Genomic DNA, 14,745 nt, shown 5'->3' with positions numbered 1-14,745 from the left:
AAACCAAAGAAAAAAGGGATAACTGGCCTCCAAAAAGGCAACCTTATGAAGAAGATAGGAATAAAGAGTTGCAACTTGGGAGGGAAAAAGGCCAGGTAGAACGAACATTGACTAGTCGGGCAGTTACCACTCATGACAGACAAAATGAAGATAATGAACTCCAAGGAAGACGGTCGCATGGAGGTGGTGGGCATACTGAGATCTGTACTGAAATAACTAAAGAGCTTGAAGCCATGATCACGTTTATCCCAGAGTACTCCTCAAGAGGAAGTCACGACATCCTGAACAGGTCTAATATCCTACATTTGGTCAACTCCCTGCCAGCCGTACAGAATGTAACATCCAAAGACCTCCTCTCAGTAAGATTCATACCAAAAAAAGAATTAGAGAACGGGGATTTACAGAAACAGTCTGGGCCTCACCTTGGATAGCAGAACAGATCATAAAATGTTCTAACATGATGAAGACCTGGGGAATATCCATTGCTATTCCACAAAAGGAACCATATCCAACAATATTTCTCGAAAAAGCTTCAAACCAAAACATGTTGGGTAGGCAAAAGGTAAAAGGCAATTCTGGTTCGATACTCCAGGGAGCAATTAGCTCCAAACAACAACTCCCTGAACGAATAAATCTGAGTAATATGAGGTTCTGCCTGTTGGCCAATTCCCCTAGAAACAGCAGGGGCAATCCCCCACAGTCACAGAATCGCGAAGAGCAACCATCTAGAAGCTTGTAGCAAAAAATGGACGGCTTGAACACAAAAGATAAAACTAGTCCTATATTAAAAATTCTAAGCTGGAACATTGCAGGCTTAAAAAACAAAATGGAAGATAAGGACTGGGTTGAATTCATTAAAAAACAAGACATCAGCTGTTTCCAAGAAACTTGTCCCGACGCCTGGAAAAGACCCTGCACCCGCAGCCCCCAGGACCTGAAGGACCGGACTTTCACTGCAGAAGTGACCCCCAGGAGTCCCTCTCCCTTGCCCAAGTGGAGGTTTCCCCGAGGAAGCCCCCCCTTGCCTGCCTGCAGCGCTGAAGAGATCCCTTGATCTCTCATTGGCTTACATTGCGAACCCGACGCTTGTTCTAACACTGCACCCGGCCGCCCCCGCGCCGCTGAGGGTGAAATTTCTGTGTGGGCTTGTGTCCCCCCCGGTGCCCTACAAAACCCCCCTGGTCTGCACTCCGAAGACGCGGGTACTTACCTGCAAGCAGACCGGAACCGGGGCACCCCCTTCTCTCCATTGAAGCCTATGCGGTTTGGGCACCACTTTGAACTCTGCACCTGACCGGCCCTGAGCTGCTGGTGTGGTAACTTTGGGGTTGCTCTGAACCCCCAACGGTGGGCTACCTTGGACCAAGAACTGAACCCTGTAAGTGTCTTACTTACCTGGTAAAACTAACAAAAACTTACCTCCCCCAGGAACTGTGAAAATTGCACTAAGTGTCCACTTTTAAAATAGCTATTTGTGAATAACTTGAAAAGTATACATGCAATTGAAATGATTCAAAGTTCCTAATGTACTTACCTGCAATACCTTTCAAACAAGATATTACATGTTAAATTTGAACCTGTGGTTCCTAAAATAAACTAAGAAAAGATATTTTTCTATAACCAAACCTATTGGCTGGATTTGTCTCTGAGTGTGTGTACCTCATTTATTGTCTATGTGTATGTACAACAAATGCTTAACACTACTCCTTGGATAAGCCTACTGCTCGACCACACTACCACAAAATAGAGCATTAGTATTATCTCTTTTTACCACTATTTTACCTCTAAGGGGAACCCTTGGACTCTGTGCATGCTATTCCTTACTTTGAAATAGCACATACAGAGCCAACTTCCTACAATGGAGATTTAATATCAGCACACCAAGCTGGTTTTAGGAGAGGCCAAAGTACAACAGATCAACTTTTTAAGCTAAACATGATCTGCGCTAAATACGCCACCCTTAAAGATTGTCCATTATATCTGGTCTTTGTGGATCTTCAAACAGCCTTTGACAGCGTAAACCGCCAAACACTATGGCAGTTATTGTCGGAAATGGGCATACAGGTAAAAATGTTAAGGCTGTTAATTCTATTGCATACAGGAAATACTGCCAGGGTCAGATACACCACGAGAAATGATTATACGGCAGAAATTCCAATCGAGCGAGGCGTAAAACAAGGCTGTGTTTTGGCCCCAACCTTATTCAATTGTTATATAAATGAAGTAAGTCAAGTCCTGAGGGAATTAAATCTGGATGTGCCAAAACTAGCCAATGAAAGCATACCTATCCTGCTCTTTGCTGATGACGCTGTACTACTGGCAAGAACGGAGATAGCAATGCATCGACTACTCAGGGGTTTCGAATCATTTTGCACCTCAAGGAGCATGGTAATCAACGAGGGGAAAACAAAGTTTATGATTCTTAACCAAAAACAGACGATGCAATCGACCTTTAGGGCAAACAACAAGCCTTTAGCCCGAGTGGCTACTTATGATTACCTGGGTTGCAGATTAGACGAAAAACAGACATGGAAACCACAAATCTATAAAAGTAGCATCTCCTTGGCCCAACAAGCTGAAGCAGTACTCAGATTTGCAAAAGCTACAGGCAACCATTCTGTGAGTTCTGCACTGCTTGCATACAAAACAAAAGCAAGAGCTGCAGCACTTTACAGCGCAGAGATCTGGGGATTCCGAAAGACTCCATCAATACAAGTAACAGAGAATAAATTTTTACGCCGATTACTTTGTTTAGGCAATGCCACACCAATGAACGCAATAAGAATTGATCTTCAAATGAGAAAGGTTGAGGACTACATTGCTCTGGCTCCAGTAAGATACTGGATCTGTATTTGGTCAAAAGAGGAACTCAAACCATATAGAGACGTACTTAAGGACATCATGAAGCTACAAAGCCATCGGAAATTGCCCTGGTTCAAACATATCTCAACTACCCTGGCTGCTATCGGCCAGGGAGACCTCTGGCTCCATCCAGAAAAAATCAGAAGGCCTAGTTTAGGTGTCATAAAAAAGGCATATTGGGAGCAAAAGACTGAGATTATGTGTGAGTCACTTAGCCCTTCACTTAAGCGCTACATTTTGTTTAACCAAGAGCTTAAACCAGCAATATTCATAGACAGTATTTATCCGGAGGAAAAAAGGGTTCTCTATTTTAAATTCCGTATGGGCACACTACCTGTGACGGCGGTGGCCAACAGATGGCAACCCGCTCCTCTGGGTAGATTAGAATGTTGTCCATGTCTTCATGGTGGCCCAGAAACACTTTCCCACTTCCTTTTATTATGTCCCTTTACGCTTAAACTCCGCAAATTGTATTTACGTCCACTTTTTAGATCCTACGGAGTTAGGAGGTGCAAGGAGGCGGAAGTGTTATGTATGCGATCAGACGAGAAACACATCGTGACAAAGGTTTCAACTTATATCTTGGAAACATGGAAGTTACGTTCATCAATGCACGCACAGTCGGCACAAGTATAACTGCCTATGTTATCCCATAGCTATCCAGCTTGGGAAATCGGTGCAGGGTGGTGTAAAACTGGGTTAGGCCTCGGGCTTCTATTAAACGGTTGGCAGGCACTGCTAGGTCCCAAATGATTTGTGCCAGAACAAGATATTTAAATATTAGATTTATAATGTTTTTCTAGAATAAGTTAAGTTTTTATGTAAATTATGGCTATATATTATGTTTTATGATAATGTAGGGTAAATCGGATACATTTCGGCACATGTTAAATCAAAAACTCAAGCACAGTTTCCCTTTCTACTGAGATGTTTTATTTAATGTGATTTTTACCGAATGTGATGGATTGATATTTATTGTGTGATTATTGTTATGGCCGGATAGGCTAACAACAATTAAATAAATGAAAAGAAAACGATATTGCAAACATTGTTCAGATAGCAGCTGTTGCCACTTGATGTGTTGGGTATTTATGAAACGTTGACAATACAATGTAAATAACTTTGCACATGTGATTTTTGAAGTCTTGTCTAAAATGCTGTCTTCTTGGGGATGGGGAGAATGCTGAGAACTATGCTGCTTTCTAGTACATTTTATTGCCAACATTGTTGAATTGTATAAGTAAAATTTCCAATTATATGATTTTCACATGTGAAAAAGAAGTATAAACGTAAGTCATCACCCTTGCTGATGGCATCACATATGCCCTGTGAAGTGCACCACAATGAACAGTAAACCTGCATTTATTTTACTGTGGCAACAATCAATCATCTACATGTGCTTATTTACTGAAATGTGTCTTAAATGGCCCATATTCTTGCCATCTGTATGTCATATCTGAGAGGGTTTAGAGTTACTCTGAAGTGTCACTGCACACTACCTGACTCATTCCAGGCACATTTAGTAGTGTAATGCCCATTGTAGATTCTCAGTGCCAAGTCTGGGTGGTTTTAAGTTCCAGCTTAAACATTAGGCAACCTGCAGTTTTTCAGAACTCTGGCACAATATTTAAATGCTAAGTGAAGACTAGCTTACTATAGTTTTGGATTTGGTTCAGGATTTAATGTAACAAAATAAAATAAAATGATGGACGCAAACTTTTCAAACACTCACCCCCAGTCACAGATCTTGGTTTAATCCATAGTCACCCCAGTTTGGACCCAGCTATATGCAAATCAATCTTGACTCTTCTCCCGAACTGCCAAGCCAGGTCCTCCCTGGATAGGATTCAAGCATCCTAGGACCGGTTTCAGGGTATTCCCCTTCAGGGTATTCCCCTTCATCGGCCAGGTTAGCTTGAATCCAGTGGCGCATCAAGTAAGAGACCCACATCTGGGAACACCCTAGCCACTTATGGCGCACAAGGCAGTATCACAAAGTAAAATGAAATGATGGATGGTGTGTTGAAACTTTTCAAACACTCACCCCCAGTCACAGATCTGGGTTTAATCCATCGTTATTTTGCTTGCCACGTCACCCCAGTTCGGACCAGCTATATGCAAATCAGTCTTGACTCTGCTCCCAATGGGAGCACTCCAGCCCGAACTGCCAATCGTTTTGCATCAGGATTTAATTAAGCCTTCCCCACAGGAAGAGGCAATGGCATACTTGGTTAATTCTCCTACCTCTACTTCAAAGATGGTTGCCCATACTTCATTTTTTCGATATTGTCTGAAAAACTGTGTAAAATGGAAAATACTTGCAATGTCTATATAATAATCTTATGTCGTCTAGCTATTCATTTTTCAAGTATTGCGTTTCTGAAATTTCCAGAGTCCAAAAAAATCGTCTGACTGTCAGATTGAGGCTGCCCAGTATAAGCGAGAATCTGCACTCCAAACGGCCATCCCACAAAGTAAGAGCTGTTTTACTGTGTGCTGTGGTAACAGGTTATGGAGTTGCCTGCATTATTTGCCTATACACTTGTAAAAGAATCATACACATTGTAAAGTAATGTTAAACTCCCAGGGGGAAAAGAATGAAGGCGCTGGCGAGCCCCAATAATACCTCTCTTTACCCCACGTGAGAAAGAAACATGTTCGTTCTTTGAGTTCCAAGGTTTGTGACATCTGCTATATAAATAGTGGCTTTTACTAAATTGTTGGCTAATAAAGGCAGGCATCCTGAAGCCTTGGTAAATAATTATAAAAATGCACTGTTCCGAACAAGCCTTGGCAAAGTCAGTGGTGCCGCCTTTGGGATAATCCCCTTTTGTCAATATTGTACAGCGTAGATAAAAATAAAATGCCTTTTCCTGATGCAGAAAGGTAGGGTGACACGACTGCTGTGGGTGGTCATGTACTTCTGCTGGTGCACGCATGTGTGATAACATATGTATGCGGATGTGTCTCAATCCATGCACGTGAACTGGAACAATGTGGTTACCATTTGCTTTTTTGTTTACCCATCTAAGATGCCCGACTCTACGTAGCTCATAAATAATTTTTTTAAAAAGGACGATGAGGGGCCTGAGGTGCAATGTAAGAGTGGGTGGAAGGATAGGAAAATCAGCACACAAGGGAGACAGGTATATACAGTTGGGGGAAGAAACACAAGTGACAGCGAGAGGTAGCAGCAGCATGGGGAGAGGTTGGAGACCCAGACAAGGGTGAGAGCAATGCGGGGGAGAATGACACGAGGAAGAGAGCAACACAGAGCGTGGAGGATCTGGGGGGAAAGTACCCAAGAGATAAAAAACATGTGTAAGAACAACACGAGTGCTGGGAGCAGTACTTACGGGGAGCACACAAGGGAAAGAGCTAGAAAATACATGCACTTTTGTAGAGTGGGTAACCAAACTCATAAAAAGTTTCCTAAAAGGGAGGAGTGGAAGAATACAAGCCAGCCAGTCAAAATCATGGAAAAGATTCTCTAGGTGAGGTACAAACATAAGGTGAACAAGCTATGACCAGGAAAGCCATTGACTAAGAGGCAAGCAAATGAGAAGGACAATAAAGTCAACTAATAGTTAGCAATCTATGGGCCATAAGCCCCCGTACATTTTTGGTAAGTCCACAAAAGCTCTTTTCCCACCAGACACATTGCGCAGTACCTAAAAATCTATCAAATTTATAAAAGGTCATACTTTTTGGCTCTAGCTGACTGTATCTGTCACATAGCAGATCAGAGCAGATAATGAGAATTCATCGTGGGCTGTCTTATGCTACCTTATCTCTTCTTTTTCCCTCCAAACCTTTCTAGTGCTGAGCATGACTCTCATCGTGACACCAAATGACAAATAAGTCTGATTAGATCATGAAACATTATTGTCAGCAAAACATGTAGCAGCGTTATATTACTGATGAGCACTGTTCAATAACTTAAGACAGTTGGTTTCCAGTAGCGAAATCTGTCCTTCTTTGGATTTCTGCGACTTAATGTGATACCTGGAAACTGTTTGCAGGTGAGCATTCACAAAATGGAATGATATAGGGAGAATGGGAATACAAATTCCATAGAATGTATCCATTAACCGAAGTCACAAACTAAAATAGTGCAGTAACATACAACAATTATAATCAGAATGACTATGTTGGTTAAAGAAAGAATAGGTCTTAGATGTACTTGCCCAAACACAGATCTGCAATTTTGTGTAGCACACCGGAAACCTCTTTTTAGGCATGCTATTATGAATGGCAAAAGGGTGTAGTCTGATCCTTATTTAATAATCACACAGTCTTCTAGGTCTTACTTTGGAGCCAGTTCTCAAACATGAATTGGCTAAGCCAGTAGGTCTGTCTTTCCTCTAGAGCATATACAGACCAACAACGTGTGCGCATGTATGCAATTAGTGGAAAAAATGCGCTCATTTAGAGGAAAACTTGCGCTACCTTAAGTTTCTGAGGCAGATTAGCCAACAGGCACATCAGAAGATGTCCTGAGAGGGATGTACCTCATAAAGATCGGTGTAGTTAGATAAATGACAGTGTAGGCTGCTGGGAAATCTAGTGACATACTTGTCCAACTTTGATTATCACTACATATAAAGTAAAATAACTGCTGATATAGTTCTGTTGGTTATTGTATTTGCTCTATGGAAGTGGCTGCATACCTCACTCTCTTCCTTCCCAACACCTCTCACTCCTTAATAATTAAATAAAATATTCTGGTTACCCATATACTAAATATGTATGTGTTTTTCTGTGTAAAGCACTTTGACAGTAACAACAAATTGAACTACTTACAAAATTCAATATGTATATGTAAACATGCATTACATGAGCATCTCTTTAATGCTGTTGATAATCACAGAACCCTTGAGGTACACGCTGTTTGTTTCTTTTTAACTCTCCTTTCAGAGACTTCCTTTCTACAAAAACTAAGTTACTCAGTTTAAAACTTGGAGCACATCTAGGGCCATATGTATGAACACATTTTCCCATAGACGTAGAATGGGTAAAACCCTTTGCTACATCTGGCCCCAGGTTCTCTTCTCTTGACGACAACAGTTTTTCATTTGAATTGTAGATACAATTTGACTTATAGCTACCACTTCCTCTTGCAGCACCCTCTTTCTGTTTGTACCCTTCCAGGTTAGGTACATTTTGAGGCACTGCTTCCTCCGAGGCAGCAAACAAAAAGGCTACTCACCAGTAGCTGAATGAGGTGCTGTCCTATAGTTCCAAAGAATCTTGCGTACCTCCTCTTTACCATTAAATCAGATTGGAGACACTGATTGCAAACTTTCACCCAAATTCTCAATTAGGGGGTTGTACTAACCCATTTTCCTGGGAAAGTACAAGGATATCTTGTAACTGTGTATTCCATAGTGCTGTAAGAATTCTAGTAAGTGGTCTTCAAATTGTGGACCATTGTCAGTGATGATCAGTGCTCCTTAGCAAACACATGAACTAAAAAGTTCTTCACACCGTCTGTCTTTATATCTAAAATTTGACCTCCAGCCACTTGAATAGTAATCCATCAGCACAGTGCTGTATTTTTCTGACAACCCATACCCTAAAACAGTACTACCAATATCCAAACCAACCATTTGCCTCAATGGCTCTTGAAACCAACAACATTATTATTATTAATGAGATTACATTTAATATAGTTTCAATGCACTCAATCTCATGATCCATATGTGATCACTAAAAGTCCAACCTGGTTTTTCTCTTCTTTCTTGTCATTCCACCATAGCTATGAAGCAAATTCAGCAATCACACTCACTTTCGTACCCCCCAGTGGGTACAACTACCTACCCAAATCTATACAGTGCTTTGTTTACGACAACTCAGATTAAATGATCTTAAAACTTTAATTTATATTCTAAACACACACTCTAGATCCTTCTTCTAGCTGTTCGTATTACCTTTTTCAATTTTTCATCTTCACTGAACTCTCCACTCCCTTTGTTCAATCGGTCCTCCATAACCAGTGCTGTCAACCATTTTTCCTTTATTTCCAAAACATCTTCTTGACTTGGCAACCTAGACAAATACTCTGCATTCATTTTCAAATTTCCAGGAACATATTTCAAACTCCTGTATCTAGTACAGCTACTTTTTAAATGAGGTGTAGTCTTTCCTTCACTTTTTGTTGTGAACATATCAAAAAGTAGCATATAGGTCCGATACCCTTGGAAATGGGTTCCTCAAATACATTTCTTAACTTCTTGAATACTTTATGCCCCTCAAACACATTAGTTCCTTCTTCTTGATCATTGTGTAAGAGTTCTCTCCTCCTTTCAACGTTCTTGAAAGATATACAACAATACATTCCTCACCTCTCACTTCCTGCATTATAGCTGCACCAAAACCATACACAGCTAAGTCACAATGATAGTTTTGTCAAATGGGGCTAAACTCTACATTGCTATAGCATTAGCAGTTCTATACTCTATATCCTGAAGAGCATGTCACACATGTCAGACCGCTCATACCTTGCATTCTTCCTCATTAGGGCCCTCAATCCTTTTGTGTAGTTAGGAAAGGGACACACAATTTTCGCATAACATTCTGATATACTTGAGAAGGAGCAGAGCTGGTTCTTGACCACAGCATGTTAGCTATGGCCTCAGCCACTTCATTTTAGGTCTTAGCCCGTCCTTTAAAATTGTGTGCCCTATGTACCTCTTTCTCCCTTTTGTTTTCATGACTTTTTAGTTACAAGTATCTCTCACCTGCAGAGCAGCCTGTCGGCTGGGAAAGGGGGTTGCTGGACCTCACTTTGGATGGTTTCTCTCTCCTCCTCTTTTTTAAAGTTCCCTCGAATCGTCTTGGTGGGTCGCGGAGCTTGGCCATGCCCCCTTTCATGCGGACCTTCTGAAGTTCCACATAGCATGTCCGCGCAGCATTGCAGCTGCAACCTGCACCCATGGACAGTTTTTTTCCTTTTAGGCCGTTTAGAGGCCATCTTAGTAGGCGCCTGCCACCGATGTATTAACGCCGGGTGGAAGGCTTAATTGCCTTTTTTAATACTTTTATGCTTTTCTTTTTCTCCCTTTTGTTTTAATTACTTTTTAGTTACCAGTATCTCTCACCTGCAGGGGAGCCTGTTGGGTGGGAATGTGGTTGCTGGACCCCAGTTCAGCTTGTTTCTTTCTCCTCCCCATTTTTAGAATTCCCACAAAGCGTCTTGTTGTGCCCTAGAATTGGCCATGCCCCCTTTCATGGCAGCCCTTTTAAAGGACTGTGCAGTGCGTCCGCGCAACAGGTGCACCAAAGGCAAGCCCATCTGTGCCCGTCAACGACCAGACTGCGCCATGCACAGGGACCCTTGGCCGTTTTTCCATTAGGACCTACTCAAGGACTGCTCTTTTGGAACTTCATAATAACGGTAAATTTGAGCAGTGTGATACTTACAATCCTCATAGTAACCTTGGCCACAGTAGCTGCTCGGGTTGATGGTTTGGCCTAAACCCTGGTATGTCTCCTTCGTTAGAACAAAATATTCATCAGCCTCTTACCGCCTTAAATTGAAAAAAGAAGGGCCCACCACAGGTGGTCTCGTGCCTACTCGGACCCCAATAAAACATAAATATGAATTCTCCGGCTTTGTGGATCAGCACGCACCTTATATTTATCACGGAGTTCTGGGCCGATGTCACGTCGGGCCCGGATCTTAAAATCGCCATGCCTGAGAGCTGTAATATTTTCAGAGTTGACCATCAGTCTAGAAGGTGTGGCGGTATTGCAATTATTTATCACAACCATATAAAAGCCACTTTCCAGCCAATTTCCCAGCTTGATTGCAAAGCCCTCTTTCTCAAGTTAAAACTCAACAATGCCAACTCATTTAATGACCCCCTATTATATCATCCATCTAGGCCTAGACACAAATGTATCCAATCCCTGCAAACGTTTACTGAATCCTGCATGGAGTTTGCCAATTTCAACATCTTGAACAATTTTAATTTTCATCTTGAGCAACACGATAATAGTGATACTGAACATCTTGTCCACAGCCTTTGTAGCTTCGACCATACACAGATTGTAACTGTACCTACTCATCAGGCAAATCACATCTTAGATGGGGTTTTTACAAATGACCCTGATTTGTGTCCAGAAAAAGTTTTGCCTCTAGCATGGACAGATCACAAGGCAATTTTTCTCCCTCTTTGGATCCCCTCAAATATTTTCACTTAAGAGGTGGGAGGGGTCTGTAGGAGAGGGGAATAAATTGGGTGTATTTGTGCCGTTTTCACCCCTGGGCAGACAGTCTGTATTCGCGTTAGATACCACTGCCGTACCCGCTGAGTCACTATTAGATGTAATGTTCCTAATGCAAAAGACCCTGCAAGCGACACTAGAGGTACTGATGACAAATAATAGTTTGGGAAAATCCCACAAAAATCAATACAAGGGATTACCGAGGAGTTGAAATGTATTAATAGTAGTATGCCTGCTTTAGTACGACCTATTTTGGAAAAGAGGGATCAAGAAACAGATACCGTTTATACCCCAAACAAAATAAAGAAAGAGGGGATACAGCCATATTGCAGACATTAATTGACCCTTCAGTATATGTTTCCAAACAGCCAATGCTAGTGATAAATAGGAATCGTAGATGGAGAAGAAAGGGTAATGGTCTGTATAGTCTACCCTATCAACCGAAATATAGGAAGCAAAGTAAGCAAGGTAATGCTGGGTGCAAAACAGCAGAAAGGAGAGAGGGGAAGTTAGTGCAGGTAGATCAGGACAACTTCTCAAGGGCAGGCCTGGTCAGGCCAAGCCACGATCAAGGTCGAGAAGCCGTAACCGCAAAGCAAGGGGCCACGCTACAAAAAGTGCCTAGTATACCCAATAAAGAAGTTAGTTAGCGAGGGGAAAGAAAGAAGGGTAGGCAAGGAGTGGAAGTGGAAACAGAAGAAATAGAAGAAAGAGAGCTAAGCAGTGGTTCGTGGGGAGGGAATATTATTAAGAGATCAGTAAGAAGGAGGGGATGCAGAGAAGTAGCTAACACAACTTGCCCAGTGAAGAGCGGGGTCTTATTTTCATCTAAAGGCCCTGAGAATAAGAAAGAGCAGGAAAGTTTTGGTAGGAGTAAAAGAAGGTGGATATACTTGGCGTCTTGGAGAAGAGAAATTGGGAGGAAACGCCTAACTAAGTTAAAACCGTTAAATCGTTCCCGTCTTTTAGAAGTTATGCCCTCGTGCCCAAGCCTATGTGAGGAGTCAGATGATATATTACAAGCAGAGGCGGAGCTGATGAAAGAGGGTATAAGAGTAGTGCAGGGAAACGCGACAGAGGACGAGACACAAGATAGGCGTGCCCTTAGGTGCCATGCAGGTATGCTACAGTGTAATCTGTCATATGATAAAAATCGCAGTAGGCACGTGGATGGAAACGATGGTAGTTTAAGTGTAACCGTAGTCTCAGAATATAACAACCCACAATGGAGGAATTGTTTTGAACCCTTTGTAAATCCCTGTGATGAGTAAAGTAGGGGTGAACTGAGTGACGTGGACTAGGAATTAAGCCCCGCGCACAGCCATTTGATTTTATCCTGGAAGCTGGGAGTCTATAATAAACATTTAAAACAAGAGCGTTTTAAAGGAGAGTTTGATGAGTATGATGTAATGTGTTTCCAGGAAACTTGGCTGTGCGATGAACCGGAACCAGTAGATGGTTTCATGGGGCTTTTTAGGAGAGCAATTCGGCAAGGGTTAGGACGCCCATCCGGGGGACTAATAACCCTATCCTCTACCAGAATAGCGAATAAGTTCACATAAATAAAAACTAAATGTCGTTGGCTATTGGCAGGCCAGGTAGATCTCTACAGTGCAATAGGAGGTGCTAAATAGCTTTTGATACTCAATGTTTATATACAACCGGGGAGCATGTTGATTACAATATACAGCAAGGGCTGTTTGAGGAAGATCTGGAACTATTATGCACTGGTAATGCTGGCTATTTGACTTTAATGTTAGGAGACTTTAATCATAAACTCGATCTAATAGCAGTGACAATTTATATAAGGAGCTACTGGCAGCAGCACAGACCCCTAGAAGTATCTTTCCTAACGTAGAATGTTCCGCCCGTGATTTGTCCTTACTAAGAACATTAGGATCCTTAGGCATGTTTTGCCTAAATGAGCATATGAAGAACGACCGTCCGGCTAAAAAGACCTTTCGAACAGGTAATCAGGAATGCCCTATTGACTATGCTTTTGTAAACACCTGGTTCTTTGGAGAAGTGCAAAACTTTGAGGTTGGGCATACAGAGGGCAGTGATCAGTGGCCGCTCCAATTAACAATACGTTCAGCCGATAAAACCCAAAAAGAAGGAGAAAATGAATTGATATCGCTAGTTGAGTATCCCCGTAGGATAACGACCCGACTAACAGATAGCAGTCTAGAAGTACTCAATAATTTGATTGTAAACTATCCCATCCTTAATATGGAAGAAGATCCAAAAGAAATATTCAAAGGCTATAATAAGGGTATTGCGTTAATGGTCAATTGCCTAAAAAGTAAATTAAAAATACCTCAAGAGGGAAAGAGGAAGGGAGAACCATATAAGATGAATAATAGTAAAATATGGTTTAATCGGGAATGTAGGTGTAGAAAGAAAATGATGCGAAGATTAATAAAGGGTTATAAGAAAATACCCTCCGTTGTTAAAGAAGAGAAGCTTCGTCAAGCAAAACAGAATTATAAAATGCTATTAAGACAGAGGAAACGAGAAAATGTTAATAAAAATTGGGATACAATGTTGGAGGTGATAAAAACACAGAATATTAGGGGTTTTTGGCAGTTGGTAAGGGAGGGGAAAAGGGTAGGAACTATGCGGTGTTTGGTTGGAGAAAAAGACTGGTATAAATATTTGTCTTCTAAATATAAAGGTACCGATGATGAAGAAGGTTATGGTATTCCTAGGAAGCTTGGTGAGAAGACGAGATTAGCTTTTGTCCCACAGAAAATAAAAGAAACTATTGCAGCATTGAAATTAACTAAAGCAGCAGGCCCAGACAATCTCCCAGCAATAATAATAAAAAAGGATATTGATTGGTGGACAAAATTCTTCTATGTTACGTTTTGTAAAATCCTTGATTATGGCCGTTTTCCAGAGAATTGGAAGGGTGCCATGATAAGACCGATTTACAAAAAGGAGGATCCAACTCAACCAAAAACTTATCGGCTGATATGTTTTTTAGACGTAGGGGAAAAGGTGTTCACAAAGCAATTGCTGAGGTGAATCAAAGAATGGGCAGATGATAAAGATTTGATACCAGTAGGGCATTCGACAGTTGACCACTGCTTCAGTCTGTGGGCCTTAGCAAAAAAATCAGTTGAAATACGAGGAAGTTTATTTTGCTGTTTTGTTGATTTTCATGCTGCATTTGATTTGGGAGACAGGAAATTGCTATGGGATATGCTAAAACAGTTAGGGATTGATTTGGATACATTATTTCTTCTCCAGGGCCTGCATTCACAAAATTGGGCCCAAGTAATTTTAGATATGAGTGGCTCACTTTCAAATGGGATCCCCATAAAGAATGGTCTCCGTCAAGGTTGTGTGTTGGCCCCAATATTATTTTCATTATTCCTGTCAGATCTGCCAGGGTTGTTACGGAAGGTTAATGGTCTCAGCCCAAAAATGGATGGTGTGCATGTTTCGTGCCTATTATATGCTGATGATTTCGTGATAATGGATTTGACAGTTAGGGCTACAAAGGAAATTAGAGGTGTTCTATGCCTACTGTCAAAGGAAAAAATTGGTAGTAAATATGGAGAAAACGAAAATAATGTCTATAGGGAAAGAGAAAAGCGCATTTAATTAGGAGAAAAAATAGAGAAGGTAAAAGAGTATAAATATCTGGGT

The 14,745-nt window shown here is 41.4% G+C and overlaps 1 protein-coding gene across 2 annotated transcripts in view; it reads left to right on the top strand.

Moving 5' to 3' along the window:
- Positions 1-14,745, top strand: part of RANBP3L (RAN binding protein 3 like) — a 172,966-nt gene that overhangs the window by 108,256 nt on the left and 49,965 nt on the right. For both annotated transcript variants that reach the window (XM_069221043.1, XM_069221035.1), the window contains one exon: positions 5,255-5,336. In XM_069221043.1, the coding sequence (XP_069077144.1) occupies positions 5,255-5,336 (82 nt within the window). The remainder of the gene's footprint in view (positions 1-5,254; positions 5,337-14,745) is intronic.

The sequence above is a fragment of the Pleurodeles waltl genome, chromosome 1_1, assembly GCF_031143425.1.
Source record: "Pleurodeles waltl isolate 20211129_DDA chromosome 1_1, aPleWal1.hap1.20221129, whole genome shotgun sequence".
NCBI lineage: Eukaryota > Metazoa > Chordata > Amphibia > Caudata > Salamandridae > Pleurodeles > Pleurodeles waltl.
The sequence above is the reverse complement of the archived record's forward strand: the minus strand, read 5'-3'. Positions and strand labels throughout refer to the sequence as shown.